This window comes from Bombus pyrosoma, linkage group LG8 (genome assembly GCF_014825855.1).
Source record: "Bombus pyrosoma isolate SC7728 linkage group LG8, ASM1482585v1, whole genome shotgun sequence".
NCBI lineage: Eukaryota > Metazoa > Arthropoda > Insecta > Hymenoptera > Apidae > Bombus > Bombus pyrosoma.
Genome location: NC_057777.1, coordinates 11,564,529 through 11,579,846, shown reverse-complemented (window position 1 = coordinate 11,579,846; position 15,318 = coordinate 11,564,529). Strand labels below are relative to the sequence as shown.

Genomic DNA, 15,318 nt, shown 5'->3' with positions numbered 1-15,318 from the left:
CATAGAAGAAATACATAGCAGTATACAAACGAATCACCAAAACCTAAAGATGTTTCAGAGTAAGATATTCATGGCGAGGAATGAAAAACGATGTACAAGAATTAATCAGAAAATGCAAAAGCTGCGAGATACAAAAGCTGGTAAGAGCGAAAATTCCACAACTGATGATTATTACAGACAATATATAGAAGAACCTACCGCATACCAGCAATACAAGATAACTTAACCAAAAACTGCATAGTTGTTGCGATACCGAACACCGGAGCCACAACAATAGCAGATACCTTTACAACGATTTTAATTCCCATCTTCGGAACATCGCGCGCAATCCTCACAGACAAAGGAACAAACTTTTCAGTTCAATTTGGAATCGGTCTTTTATTCGATTCAGGAACAGTTTCATTACGGTGAAGTTTTGAATGGTACTAAGTCAAAACTGGTAACGGCGGTAACATACCGCGGTTCCACGGCGGCAAGTGGGACATAATAAATTTAGGTATCGATCGAGCGGGAAGGGCGCGTGGATCTCGCGACTGGCGCACACCAACGCAGAGTATTATTCCACGTGAGCATCACAGGACCGTGTTTTCAAATTATGAATAATCTCGCGGAATTCGCTTTTATGAGTTAGACGTGATCAATAGTCGTGCAAGATGCAGCGAGAACTTGACGACGAAATGTTATCATTGTGCCGATATTAGTTTCTAGTGCGTTTTAATGAAATATATTACGCCCATAAAAATACACGCAACAATACAATACAAATAATAGTAAATCCTAGACTAAATTTAAAAATTAGTATTTGTAACATCCTTACTATTTCGCACTTTTCTATAATGGAATTGACCGATATGCCTCTTAAGAAATTCGTATCATTTTAAAATATTTTGTACTTAACGTGTTATTATATTTGCCCTTTTACTATTATTTTACTATTATCCTATTAGAATGAGTTAGAATAATAGGATGGTAAACAGAATTTGGGTAACCTGTCGAGTAATCAGTAAAGAACTAATTATAATTTTATTTTTAAAAACAGATCTGAGTTAATGTCAAGCCTCATGGATATTTTCCATCCAGTCATGAATATGTGAAACACGTGAATTCTCGGTTCTCACGTAGTCTGACAGGACCAAAGGAGGAAATCTAACAGAAAAGAAGGAAATTAGTGTATGAACACGCGGTTCATTTACGATCGATCAAGGTCGAAAGTGATTACGGGAGAGAGTGTAGAGCGAGCGAAGAATGGTGAATAAGAATGGAAAACGGATTATCCGAATGACTAGCAGTCAGAATAATAGCCCTGGCGAATTGTAAGTGCGCCGCGTTTTCATGTCAAAAGCAATGCACGTAGCAAAAGGGTAAATAGAGAAACGACCTTATAAATGATTTTTTGTCGATTACACGCCTGTTAGGTTTGTTTACGAGCAAAACTATAGTGAAAGCTATAGTAGCAGAATACAAAAAAGCGATGTATGCCTATGTGGGTGTCACGTTTAACTGTAGTTACGAAAATCTGAACTTTACAAAGAGAACGTTGTGTGGAAGTAATGATAAGTAGAGTGCTCGTGTTTGTGTAAATTCATATTTTTATAAATTGAAGAAATGAAATTTGAGTAGACGATTGCTTTACTATAAATTTTCTAACGAGCACTATATCTTGCATGTTTCATACTTCGTTCGGTCTAATACTTCATATATAAAACCTATAGTAGTCACTGTTATCTATATTTATTTAATTAATATTTATTATTGATATTTATAATAAAACAGTTGTCTATGTATGAAGCATAGAAGTTTCAGAAACTATATGGTACGTGGCATTAGCATTATGTTGGGTATCATTTTACATTAGTCTTTGATTCACGCTCTCTCGCTTGCGTGAATGAGAAGGATTAGACTCTTACTTCGTTGGAATTAAAACTTAAATAACTCGATTTAATATTCTTTCGAAATTACTTAACTTGTGACTTAGAGAGTACACGTAGATACACAGACCATGACACTAAACAATTGTACGTTCCAGTTTATAAAATATGTACGTTGTCATTTACTATATAACATTTAAACCTGGCGACGTGGTAAATGTAAAGATTACAAATATTGATAAAGTGAATGGTTTCGTTAATATACAACTTGGTAAATTTAATGGTCAAATTGCACTAGATCATATATCTGATGAAGGTTTAAGTGCCTTAAAAAGCTGAAAGTCGACAAAGAAGCAGAAGCAAGAGTCTTGTTCGTTCATATAGACCGAAAAAAAGTATATCTCACTTTGAAAAGATCTTTAATAACGAGTGACTTGCCCATTTTAGCAAACATGCAAGATGCGAAAATTGACTCAAAATACTATCATCCAAATAAATAAACGTGGAATATTGGTAAAGTTTTTCGGGGATGTTAAAGGTTGGATTCCACATACTGCTCTCGAGATGGAAACATCTAACGTAAATTGGAACTTTTCAATTGGACAAACAATTTTGGTAAAAATGCAAACAGAGAACACAGATTCGGGAAAAATAACTCTAAATGTGGCTAATCAATAAAAGTTGAAAAAGCAACATTCGATATTGGTGAAGAAGTAGTAGGCACAATAATAGAATCATCCACTCATGGATTATATTTACGAATCAGGACAAACTGTTAGTACAGGACTTTTACCAGCTGATCACATGTCCCTTGTATGGAGATTGCAGCTCTACTAGCATCAAAGTATGTTCCTGGTGATACACTTTCAGCTCTTGCATTTGCTACAATACCTAATTTAATTTTAACTAGAACTTTTGTAACTCAAGGAAGATACAGGAATTTTGAAAAACTGAAAATAGGAGACTGTATACCTTGTATGAGCAAAGATATGGAGCCAGATGGTATAAGACTAATTTTACCAGTTGCAGAATGTACGCCTTTTGGATATGTGTCCTGTAGTAACGTTATTAATTTTAATCTACTGCGCACAAACCAAATTTTATTGGCAAAAATATTTTCTATTAACAAGAAAGAACAAAAATTGGGACTAACATTGTCGCCGAAAAAAATATACGATGATCTGTCTGATCCTAAAAGTAGAATGGTGGCAGCATTGGATTCATTGATGCTGTATTTTAATCAATTAGTAGAATCTTAAAGGAATTCATATTACAACAACGGACCAATTGCATCTGTCAAATTAGGGCAGAGAGTTACTGGTAAGATTGATAAAATTACGGCTGATTGTTTGGTTGTTCAATTGCAGAATAACTTGCTAGGTATAGTGTCTAAGGATCTGAGAATAAAAAAATAGGGGACAAAATTTCTGGGATGATTATATGAAAAAATTATGTGCACGAGCTTGTCGAATTGACCACGTTATCGTCAATAATGCATAAAATAAGTGCTAAAGAAGATAAGCAAATACAATTCCCTGACGGTCCATTGCTACGTAGTAGAATCTTAATTGTGACAAATTGGTTTATCTTGATATTCCTACAAACTATTGGTAATGGAACTTTAGCTGCGATACCTGTACGTCGTCACATAAATGACTTACTGCCAGATCTAACACCTTATACCATTTATTCTAAAATTAAATGTTACGTCTCATTAAATTCCAAAAAAATCCGATATTATGCCTCTCTGTGTCATAAAATCTGCATTTGAAAAGAAGTATAGTGTGAGAGAGAAATCGGATGATAATAATAACTTAAAAAGAAAGAAACAAAATTAAGAGAATGTGGTACTCGCCAAAAAAATAAAAATTGAAAAGTTACGGGAAGTACTAAAGACGGAAAACAAAGGGAAACGAAACAAAGAAAAACCACAGAAAAATTTCGAAAAGGGATATTCAGAGAGAACGTGTGTTCAACAAACAGAAGAAGAAACGATTAAACTGGAAGACACCAAACCTTCCGAAAAAGATTTGAAATAGCAATGTTAATAATGATAAGGATAACGAGCAGAAGCCAAGGATATCTGCGTGTGAATTTTTCTGGAATGGCAACCCTAACTCAACTCTTATTCAAGATAAAGAGTCATCTAGCGATAGTGAAGATGAAGTAGAGGAAAAACCAAATCTGAGAAATAGGAAATTAAGTGCCGCTGAACGTCGAGAACGAGAAAGACAGAAGGAAAGTGAAATTCGTCAAAGAGAAGAAGCATTCGCCAATAACCAGTTACCAAATTCCGTAGATCACTTCGACAGATTAGTTTTAGCTAGTCCCGACAGTTTCATAGTATGGTTACAGTATATGATATATCATTTACAAACAATAGAAGTCGAGAAAGCAAGAGCAGTTGCAGGAAGAGTGGCGAAAACGATTAATTTCAGGGAAGAGAAGAAAAGATTAAACGTTTGGAAGACTTGGTTGAATTTAGAATCTAAATTTGAAATTCCAGAATCATTAAATGATGTTTTTCAAGAGGCAGTGAGGTCTAACGACTCACTGAAAATATACAGTCACACGTTGATTGTTCATGCCGAGGCTGATGGAACTAGAGAAAACAATTAATACCATGATTGTGTGGCACCAATCACATCTCAACCTACATCAGGGATAAGACATCGACTCCGAGCTTCGGACTCCTTTGGACACATCACCACCTTATCATCATAGGCTACACCAAGGCTGTGACGCACCTTAGTCTACATCAGCAATAGGATATCGATCACCGAGCTTCGGACTTCCTTGGACACATCACCACCCTATCATCATAGCCTACACAGAAGCTACGACACACCTTAGTCTACATCATAAATAAGACATCGACCCCCGACCTTCGGACACTTCGGACACACATCATAACCTGTACTGAGGCCCTCAACAACCTGAAGCCAAAACGCATATAAACCGAGACTTCAGCCAGCTCGAGCAGTTCTTGTTCTAGTTCCGGTTTTTGTGCAGCCCTTTCTTCTGGTTCAGTGTCATTCTATTTCTTGTAAGTGCTAAATTTATAATAAAGTTCAATAAAGGAAACCTAATAGTTGGGTTACGACTCAGCCTTCTTTTGTCTTATCATCCAACTCTGAAGTTTACGTGACATTTTGGCGATTCTGCCAGGATCCATGCGCTTCAGTGTAAACGAAATCACGATTTCGGCATACGTGCATTATTGAAGATTGAAGGATCAGCGGACCTCTGCAGAGATCAGCTCACTTTTTGTGAAAACGACTTCTACGGAAAGCGGATTACAGTCATCACCAAAACTGAAACTGGTGAGGGCAACATTCATGAAAATAAGAATATCCAGGTAAAGAACTGGATTCTTTTAAACACTATTGTACTCGTCGCAACAGCTTGAATAGTACAGACTCCTGTACAGTACAATAACCACTATGAGCAAAAGATCAGAAGACACATCCTCTGTTAGCTCTATGGCTACAGGTGTGGATCCAAATATTCGGGCCATGCTAGACGTTATGAAAAAACAGAACGAAATACACGAACTCGCGTTGAATAACTTGCAGAAACTGATACACGATGAAAGTCAACATCGCGTTAGAGAAATTGAACTTTTAGGTAAGAGTCTCGCTGAACTACGAGTAGGAATTCAGTCAGTTGCCACATCTGAATTCAACTCCATTATAACTGAAGACGCTAGTACCAGCACTATTCAGAAAAAGCGACCACCTGTTCCTAAAAAGACCGCATTAAAACCTAACGAAACGGACAATGTGGACAGTGAAGAAGAAGCAGTAAATTATGACAATCCTATGTACAACGCAAAAACCTGCCTAGACTTCATTCCTACACTCAATGGACAAGACGATATAGGAGTAGAAGGCTTTCTTAAACGGGTAAGAGAAGCTCGAGCCGAATGTCGAGAAAAACGCGCATTATTACGCCTAATGTTAACACAAAGAATCATCGGAGAAGGAGAACGCAGTATCCGCCACATTGAAATCGAGAATTATGAAGACCTGTTTGAAAACCTCAAAAAATTTGTATCCGTGAGCATTACATCTAATGGAGCTCGTGATAAACTGCAACTTACGTGACAAAACTTTAACGCACCGGTACATACTTATGTGAAGAGGTTCCGACACAATCTCAATCGATATACACATCCCAACACGAAATTCGCGATCCAATACGTTGGATTGTTGCTAAGTTGCTATAGATCTGTGGCGGCACTCGACAGCTCAAATACCGCCACTCGATACTAACTAAACAACGGACGACGGCAGCGCAGTGGTTAGCATTTTCGGTTATCAAAGTTACCCGGGATCGAATCCCGGCGACCGAAGTCCGATTTTTCTTTCACGATTCTTAAATAGGAAGAAAATACAGCAGTACCCCAGCAGCGACATTTACAGCCAGCAGCTACTATTATCACGGGCAACACAGTACACCTCAAACTAGTGACTCCGACGTGATCTACAGCACGAAAAAGAGGAAAACGTTATCACAGGTAAGGGGATACTGTGGAGGCATTCGACAGCACAAATACCGCCATTTCGACACAAACTAACACCGGACGACGATAGCGCAGTGGTTAGCGACATAGGTTACAAACGTTCGGGACCCGGGTTCGAATCCCGTCGCCCGTAGTCCGATACTTTTCACGATTCTAAAATAGGAAGAAAATACGACAGTACCCCAGCAGCGACATCTACAGCCAGCAGCTACTACTATCATCACGGACACTCAACACACACGCCTCAGATCTTGAAATTCAACGAGCCACCAAAGTCTTTATACTAAATTTGAAACCCAAAATAAAAATACGCACACCGGATACAAGACCGAAGAATCTCTAAGAAGCACGAGATACAGCTTTTGAGACAGAGTTATTTATAGGGCAAATCGAACGCAACAAAAACATAGTAAGATGAAGAATAATGAATCAACCGATTGCGAGAGCCAAATCCCAATTCCAAAGAACACCCAATGCAAGAAGAAATATCATGCTTGGCAACACCGCACAACCAAAGCCAATAAATCCACCCACGGAAAGAAGAGCGATAATAGAACGACCACCGCCCTAATGTTTCAAATGTAATCAAACGGAATTTAGCCAACGCTTGTAGCCAGCAGCGAAATTTTCCACCAGCTAGTCAAAGGAACTTACCGCCTCCGAGAAATTACCATATAACGATGGACGAAGAGGATATGAATCCTGAGGAAGAAGCGGAAGAGAACCAACAATACGAATTAACGCCATCACTGGAAGACTCCTCACAATTACCATCGGATCAAAACTTGGACTAAAACAATATTTAATAGACACTGGTGCCGGAATAAACATGGTTAAACGCTCAAAAATCATTTCCACTCCGTTAAAAGACGACAAGAAAACATTCTTTATGAACAATGACAAATACGAGACGGACAAATACGTCTATCTTAGAATCTATGACAAAAGAAACAAATTCTACATAGTACCTGACGACTTCCCACTAATCGAAGACGGAATCATAGGGTTACCAATGCTGGAAAGCTATCGATACAAAATTACAAACGACTAAATCCTACTCAACGAACATGTATTCTTATTTCAGCCACCACAACTAATTTCTCCAGAACAAACCAGAGTCGACACAATTTATCTGGACAAGAGACCAACGCAAGTATGCCTCTGCAATACTGGTGAGCAACCGATACCAATTTCTAATGATCTCTCTAATGAAGTTGATCTCGAACAAATTCAAAAATTCAAAAACATAATTAGAACGGGCCATATTGAAAAAATCGAAAAAATCCTCTTACACTACATTGACGTATTCAACTTAGACACAGACACTTTACCATGCACCGATTTAACAAAACACATAACAAAATCATAAACACAAAATCTTACAGACCACCCGAGTCACACAAATTAGAAATCGAAAAACAAATCAAAGAAATGTTAAACAAAAACATAATCGAAGAGTCAATAGTCCAGTATGGGTAGTCCCCAAGAAATCGGACGCCTCCGGAATACAAAAATGGCGCATAGTGATAGATTTTCGTAAATTAAACGAATTAACTGATCAAGACGTGTACCCAAACATTGACGATATTCTCTCACAATTAGGAAACGCGAAATTCTTCTCCGCACTAGACCTCTCTTCTGGCTTTCATCAAATACCAATGGACGTAACATCAAAGAAATATACAGCTTTTAGTACGCCTCAGGGACATTTTCAATACAATCGAATGCCATTTGGATTGAAAAACGCCCCAGCTACATTCCAACGCATGATGAACACAGCACTTCGCGATTTATTAAATAAATATTGCTTCGTTTATGTAGACAACATCATAATATTCGGAAGTACGATTCAACAACATAACGACAACCTTGCGATTGTATTACAGAGATTAAGAGAATTAGGACAGATAAATGTGAATTCTTAAAACCAGAATTAGAATACCTTGGACACATCATCACACATGAAGGAGTAAAACCAAACCCGAAAAATATATGAACTTTCGCACGTTCACGGAGAGACGCGATCTCGAAGAAGAGCGCCAACGAGAGTCGTAAATTTCCGTTACGATTTACTAATCGACGCCACGAATCGTTCGAGCCCTTATTTCTTGTGGGATAATAAGAGTGGTTAATTGAATATAACGCTGCGATTAACAGGTTATTATGTATTTAAACGATCCAACAACTTCGGTGTAATACAAGAGTGAATGTTTGATAAGACAACTACGAATAAGTACGACCTGAGACTCCGTTCGTGTCATGTATCCTGTCGACTGACTGTATTTGGCTTGTTGACTTCTTGAGGTTCCTTGAACTGTCCTTTGACTAGAGGTGTTATAGACTGCCGCTTCGCTCTTATGTTGTTATGGAGGAAAGCTTGGTGTGGGTGTGCCCTTTGAACGAAGAACGCGGATCCGTTTTTTACACTTTTCGTTAGGGAAGTAAGGGTAACGATCCGCGATACCGGTTGGTTATGATCCACGTTAATGAAACAAGGTATGAGGAAGCCTTCTACTAATGTGGATCGGGAGTGACCTTGTTCCTGGCAAAAACCAGATTTTTTCGGTAGACATATGTTCGTTTTTCCCATTAGATGACTACCCGCTTTCTCCGTGATTTTTAAGAGCGTCTAATAAACGCAAGGACTTTTCCAAAACCCAGTCATAAACCGAAAACACTTATAGGATTAGCATATCCTTCAGGACAAGCAGTTTGACTGGCAAACATGTATGGAGACAATGAAGTTAAAAGTTGACGTTTTATGGTGGGTTCTTGGGTTTATTGAGCGTCGGGATGACTGTAGGTAGGTCGTTGGCTGCCAGGTAACGAGGGATGGAGTGCAGATGTCTCATGCGACGTAACAAGATAGAAGCAGTCAAAGAATTCAAAATTCCCAAAAACCCAGCCGACGTAAAATCATTCTTAGGACTATCAGGATATTATAGAAAATTCATACGTAACTTTTCAAAGGTAGCAAAACCTCTAACCGACCTGACATAGAAAGACACACCTTTTCATTGGACAGACAAATTAAGAAGATACATGGTAACAGAATTAAACCATACTTTTCAGGACGCTCATCTCATGCACAACCTTCGTGCTCGGATTGGAATTAATACCAATTGAAAATAACGCAATTTTCCACGAGAAAATATCTAAAGTCTATTTGTATAATAAAAAGTTAACGTATATATAGGAATAGATGTAAGCGATATATTTAATCACATCGATACGTTAGGAAAACACATAAAAGAGACCCAAAAACATTGTACCACCTCATGTCAAGTAAAACCACAAATACTTTCCTTAACCAACAAGTTTAATAACGTCAAAACGCTAGGAATGCATTTAAGATTACTAACTCATTCTAGAGTTAAGAGAGGATTGATAGACGCTATAGGTTCAATCAGCAAAGCATTTTTCGGAACCTTAGAGTCTGGCGATTTACAATTGATAAACCAGAATATCGACAAACTCTTTTGCGAAGGAAATGAATTAAAAACCATTGTAGCTAACCAAACCGCTCTAACAGTGAAGATTATTTCTATAGAAAGCGCTTTGTCAGAGCTACACTTTCAACTCGATCAAATATTCAATTTAATTTTATTAGGAAAACGAGGAATTATTAGCCCTCAGATCATAAATCATCACACTTTCTTAGAACAATACGCTAAAGCTTTAGAAAATCGCATCATGAATAAATGATTTTCGCCAGAAGAAAATAATTTCCAAAACAGTTTAGACCTCTCTACACTTACACTCTTTGTCCAAAGCGAAAAGATCTTCTTTAAAATTTCAATTCCAACAATAATTGACTCAGAATGGGATATAGAACAGGTATACCCCATACCGACTCAAAAGAACGGAGCATTTCTCGCTCCATTACTTGAACATCCGATATTTTTCCTCAGGATTAACTTATATGAATATAGACCAGATGTATTTGGACAAGCAATGTCTAATCAAACACGAATTGTACATTTGCAAACAAACTCATCCCATACATGACAGACGTTCAAAACACGATTGCGCACCCGAAATAACTAGTGAATACCATGAGATTTTGTAAATTCACAGTCTATAAGATCGTAGAAATAACTTTTATACAACTCAAAAACGAAAATCACTCCATGGCTATACCAGAAAAACCAATAGAACTCAATATATTCTCTGAAGAAGGACATCAAATTGTCAAACTGAAGCAACCCTCTCTGTTGAAAACTAAAATAACTGTAGATATATTGTATGGAAACAACTATATGAGAATCAGTGGAAATCGCAAGAGCATTTCTTACGATATTAAGATCAAAACTATGAATATAACTAATAACGTAGATTTATCCTCAATGCCTGATACCTTAGAAAAGACTGCTAAAGTAATAAGTAACCTAAATGGTTATACTGATACCTTGAATCAAATAGAAGATAGAGCCAATCAATTAACTTTTTCGCACAGAATGACACAAATTAAAACTTGGGGTCTCACTACGTTGCAAGTTATAGAATACATATCCATTGGACTCATATGCTTGTATCTACTTAATAAGATAGGACTGTCAAAACTATGTATTCACATATTTTGCTGCAAAATTAAGAAAAACACCGTTAGTAACACACCTAACGTTAGTACTGCAACACCTTCCGCCCGTATAAACATTTACACACCGATGTTACCTGGAACAGAAAGAGAATCAAGAGTAAGTTTTGAATTATCAACACCTCCCAAGGCCAAATTTCATCTATCGATACTGAAGAAACACTAAGATTTTGGAGGACCAAAATCAATCTAAGGAGGGGGGTTTGTGACATCAATCACATCTCAACCTATATCAGAGATAAGACATTGACTCCGAGCTTCAGACTCCCTTGAACACATCACCATCTTATCATCATAGCCGATGATAACGCATATAAGCCGAGACTCCAGTCAGCTCGGGCAGTTCTTGTTCTAGTTCCTGTCCTTGCGCAGCCCATTTATCCGGTTCAGTGTCATTCTGCTTCTTGTAATGCTAAATTTATAATAAAGTTCGATAAAAGAAAATTAATAGTTGGGTTACGACTCAGCATTCTTTTCTCTTATCATCCAACCCTGAAGTTTACGTGACAATTGCGAAGTTTAAACATATTCCCGAGATATGGTTTAATTGTGGAGAAGGGTTGCTAAAAATGGATTTGAGGGACAAATCGAGGTATATTATGCAGAGAGCATTGCAATCTTTGCCAGAATCTAAACGTATGTACACAACAGAAATAAGATGTCATAAAGAATAAAATATTAATACAATATAAATTTTACAGATGTAAATCTATGCCACCTACAATGGTAAGATTTGCGATTATAGAGAACAAATTTCGGGATAAAGAGAGAGCACAAACTCTGTTTGTGCAAATTCTCAGTTCTTATCCGAAACGGGTGGATATATGGTCTTGTTATATTAATTCCCTAGTTAAATCTAATGATATTGATATAGCAAGGTAAAAATATTTTTTCAACTATATTTTGTCTCTTTAATTTCATAGGGAATTTACCTTCTAGCAATTTGTATTTACAGGAAAGTTCTAAAGAGAGCAGTTGTTTAGACATTACCGCCTAGAAAGATGCGGATCCTCTTTAAAAAATTCATCAATTTTGAAGAACAGCATGGTACTCAGGAAGACGTGATTCGTGTTCAACAAATGGCTGTAGAATATATAGAGAAGCAGTATACAAAATGATCGAAAATAATAAAACATTTTGACAAGTATTTCATTACATCATGTGTGCAAAACCTTAATTACACAATATCTAAAACTGCTCAGTTATGTAAAGTTTTCTACCACATATGCAAAATATTATTAATATCGATACATATAAAAATGAAAAAAGTAATAATAAACTGACATATTTATAATTTCGCTGATCTCGAGTGCGTCCTTGTTATTGATTATTCTGTAATGACAAAACCAGGAATATGTCTAATCAAATATTTTTTAGTATGTTTGGGACGCGACTGCTCCACTGTACAGCAATAGTTTTAGCTGACCGATCGTTACAACCACGTCCGCGCTATTGACTTCTTCAGGTCTCGGCAACATTTGAATTGTGCCTGAAATTGTACAAGTTGGTTTTGTAGATACTCAGGTAGATAGCCTTGTCCAAGAAGTCTTCGTTTTTGTACTTGCCGTTCGTGGTTATTACGTTTTGCGTCTATCTTCTTAAGTATCTTTGTTGAAGTAATCCATGCTGCATCCTGAAGACAGTAAATACTGTAGATTTATATTGTTTCGACTCGAGATCTCTACCTGATTCATTTATATGATGCTCTGTATGAAGTGTATCGTCGATCAATTTGAAGAGAGACACTATTTGAATTTTTGAACGAACTACAAATTTTTAATAGTTAGTAGCCAAAACTGAAAAGCTAAATCAAGGACCGCGCGGTCACCGTCACTTCTTCATAAATGTAGTCATAGACTACGGACATAGAAATATGGATAGTACCATAGGTCTATGGTATATTCATCTCTGGATATAATATTCGTGATTCGTGATGTAGTCACACGTGGGTTGCCTCGTTGCTTATTGCCCCGGTTTAATCGGTCCCTCCAGCTGATTTAGGACCAGTTTTCTGCAGCTTATGAAGCATAAAAATCAGAGATTGTTCAAGAATTTTGAAGATAAATCTGTCTTATACTGTTCATTCTAAAACAAAACGATATATCTCATTAAGTTCCTCGGAATAAAACATTATGCCTATTTGCATGGTAAGGTTTGCTTTCGAAAAGAAATACTATGTACAAGACAAGTTGTGAGATAATAATAACCAAAAAGAGTTGATATTTTTCATTTCATAGAGTGCTTACTTCATAAATAAAATTTTGGGAATGTCCTGGAGAAAGTACTTGTTACGTTCAGATGCTGGCAAAGATTGCAATGCTCTCTGCATAATATGCCCCCATTTGTCCTTCAAACCCATTTTTAATAATCCTTCTCCACAATTAAACCATGTCTCGGGAATATGCTTAAACTTCCCAATCATGGTATTAATTGTTTCCTCTAATTCCATCTGCCTGTCAGCCACGACATGAACAGTCAGCATGTGACTGTATATCTTCAGTGAGTCGTTAGACCTCACTGCCTCTTGAAAAACATTCTTTAATGATTCTGGAATTTCAAATTTAGATTCTAAATTCAACCAAGCCTTCCAAACGTTTAATCTTTTCTTCTCTTCCCTGAAATTAATCGTTTTCGCCACTCTTCCTGCAACTGCTCTTGCTTTCTCGACTTCTATTGTTTATAAATGATATATCATATACTGTAACCATACTATTGAACTGTCTGTACTAGCTAAAACTAATCTGTCGAAGTGATCTACAGAATTTAGTAACTGGTTATTGGCGAATGCTTCTTCTCTTTAACGAATTTCACTTTCCTTCTGTCTTTCTCGTTCTCGACGTTCAGCGGAACTTAATTTCCTATTTCTCAAATTTAGCTTTTCCTCTACTGCATCTTCAGTATCGTTAGATAACTCTTTATCCTGAATGAGAGTTAAATCAGGGTTGTCATCCCAGTAAAATCCACAGGCCGATATCCTTGGCTTCTGCTCTTTATCCTCATAATTAATATTGTTAAGTGCATATCTCAAATCTTTTTCGGAAAGTTTGGTATCTTCCAGTTTAATCTTTTCTTTTTCTGCTCGTTCAACACACATTCTCTTTGAATATTTCTGTTCTAAATCTTTCTCTGGTTTTTCTCTGTTTCGTTTCCTTTTGTTTTTCATCTTTGCTATTTTCTGTAACTTTTCCATTTTTATTCCTTTGGCGAGTACCATGTTCTCTTGATTTTGTTTCTTTCTTTTTAAGTTATTAATATCATCCGATTTCTCTTTCACACAATAATGAAAGATAGTGTCACGTAGAAGACACAGGAAATCGCAAAATTAACGGATCATGCCGTTTGAATTTGAAGTGTGTAGGTCGTGATAGGTGCCAAAAAAACATTCAGATATTTAAATAGTATATTTATTAACAATTCTCACTTTGACTCTTTGCGTTGAACTCGCGATTACACTTTGCGATTCGCAATTCTCGGTTACAACTGGTAGACGATGAGTTAAGATAGCGATTGAGCAGAGTGCGTGATATAAGTTAAGATGATGACTACTCAGGGAACGTAGAGGAACTTTCTGTGACGATGACGCTGCAGAGGTGTGGCTAAGAGTACGAGATAATCGGATTCGTTAAGGAAAGTTTTCGTTAGGAAATTGAGGGAAATGTACGTCACTTTTAATTAGTTAATCTACCAGATTGGTGGGTGAGAAAGAATGCTAGCCACCCACGAGAGAAAATTGCTAGCGGGAAGCATCATACGTGAGATTTCCCGTACATTTCCGGAGTAGATAATAAATTAAGGAATACCAAAACTAAAAGATATTTGTTCGGTTTGAAGAACCTTATCTAGAGAAATCCTGCGAGAACCAATGTAACAAGGATAATAAAATATTTTGACACATATTTTTTTACAGGATGTCAGCAAAAACTTAATTACACAATATCTAAGAATATTTTGAAAGTTTACTTCTATTTTATTTCTACATACGCAAAAACATACTGTTAATATTGATATATACAGTGGCTTGGTAAAGTATTTACATTTGTTGTTATTGTTACGTCGCGCGGAACATCTGCACGCCAGCCCTCGCTACCTGGCCGCCAACGGTCAACCTACAGCCATCCCGATTCTCAACAGACCCAATGACCCACCATAAAGACATTAGCCTTTAGCTGCATTGTCTCCACACATGTTTGCCAGTCTAATTGCATGCCTAGAGAATTCTGTAATTCTAGAAGTATTTTCAGTTTATGGCTGGGTCTTGGAAAAGTCCTTGAGTTTATTAGGCGCTCTTAAGAATCACGGAGAAAGCGGACAGTCACCAGATGGGAAAA

General features: G+C 37.1%; 1 protein-coding gene and 2 pseudogenes across 1 annotated transcript in view; 1 reads left to right on the top strand and 2 right to left on the bottom strand.

Annotated features, from left to right (window-relative positions):
- LOC122570291 overlaps window positions 1–308 on the bottom strand; it is a 9,593-nt gene extending 9,285 nt beyond the window's left edge. The window contains exon 1 of the mRNA XM_043732407.1: window positions 206–308. Within this exon, the coding sequence (XP_043588342.1) occupies window positions 206–308 (103 nt within the window). The remainder of the gene's footprint in view (window positions 1–205) is intronic.
- Window positions 309–2,683: 2,375 nt separating this feature from the next.
- Window positions 2,684–12,108, top strand: LOC122570290 (annotated as a pseudogene).
- Window positions 12,109–13,232: 1,124 nt separating this feature from the next.
- On the bottom strand, window positions 13,233–14,204 carry LOC122570289 (annotated as a pseudogene).
- Between the last annotated feature and the right edge of the window lie 1,114 nt (window positions 14,205–15,318).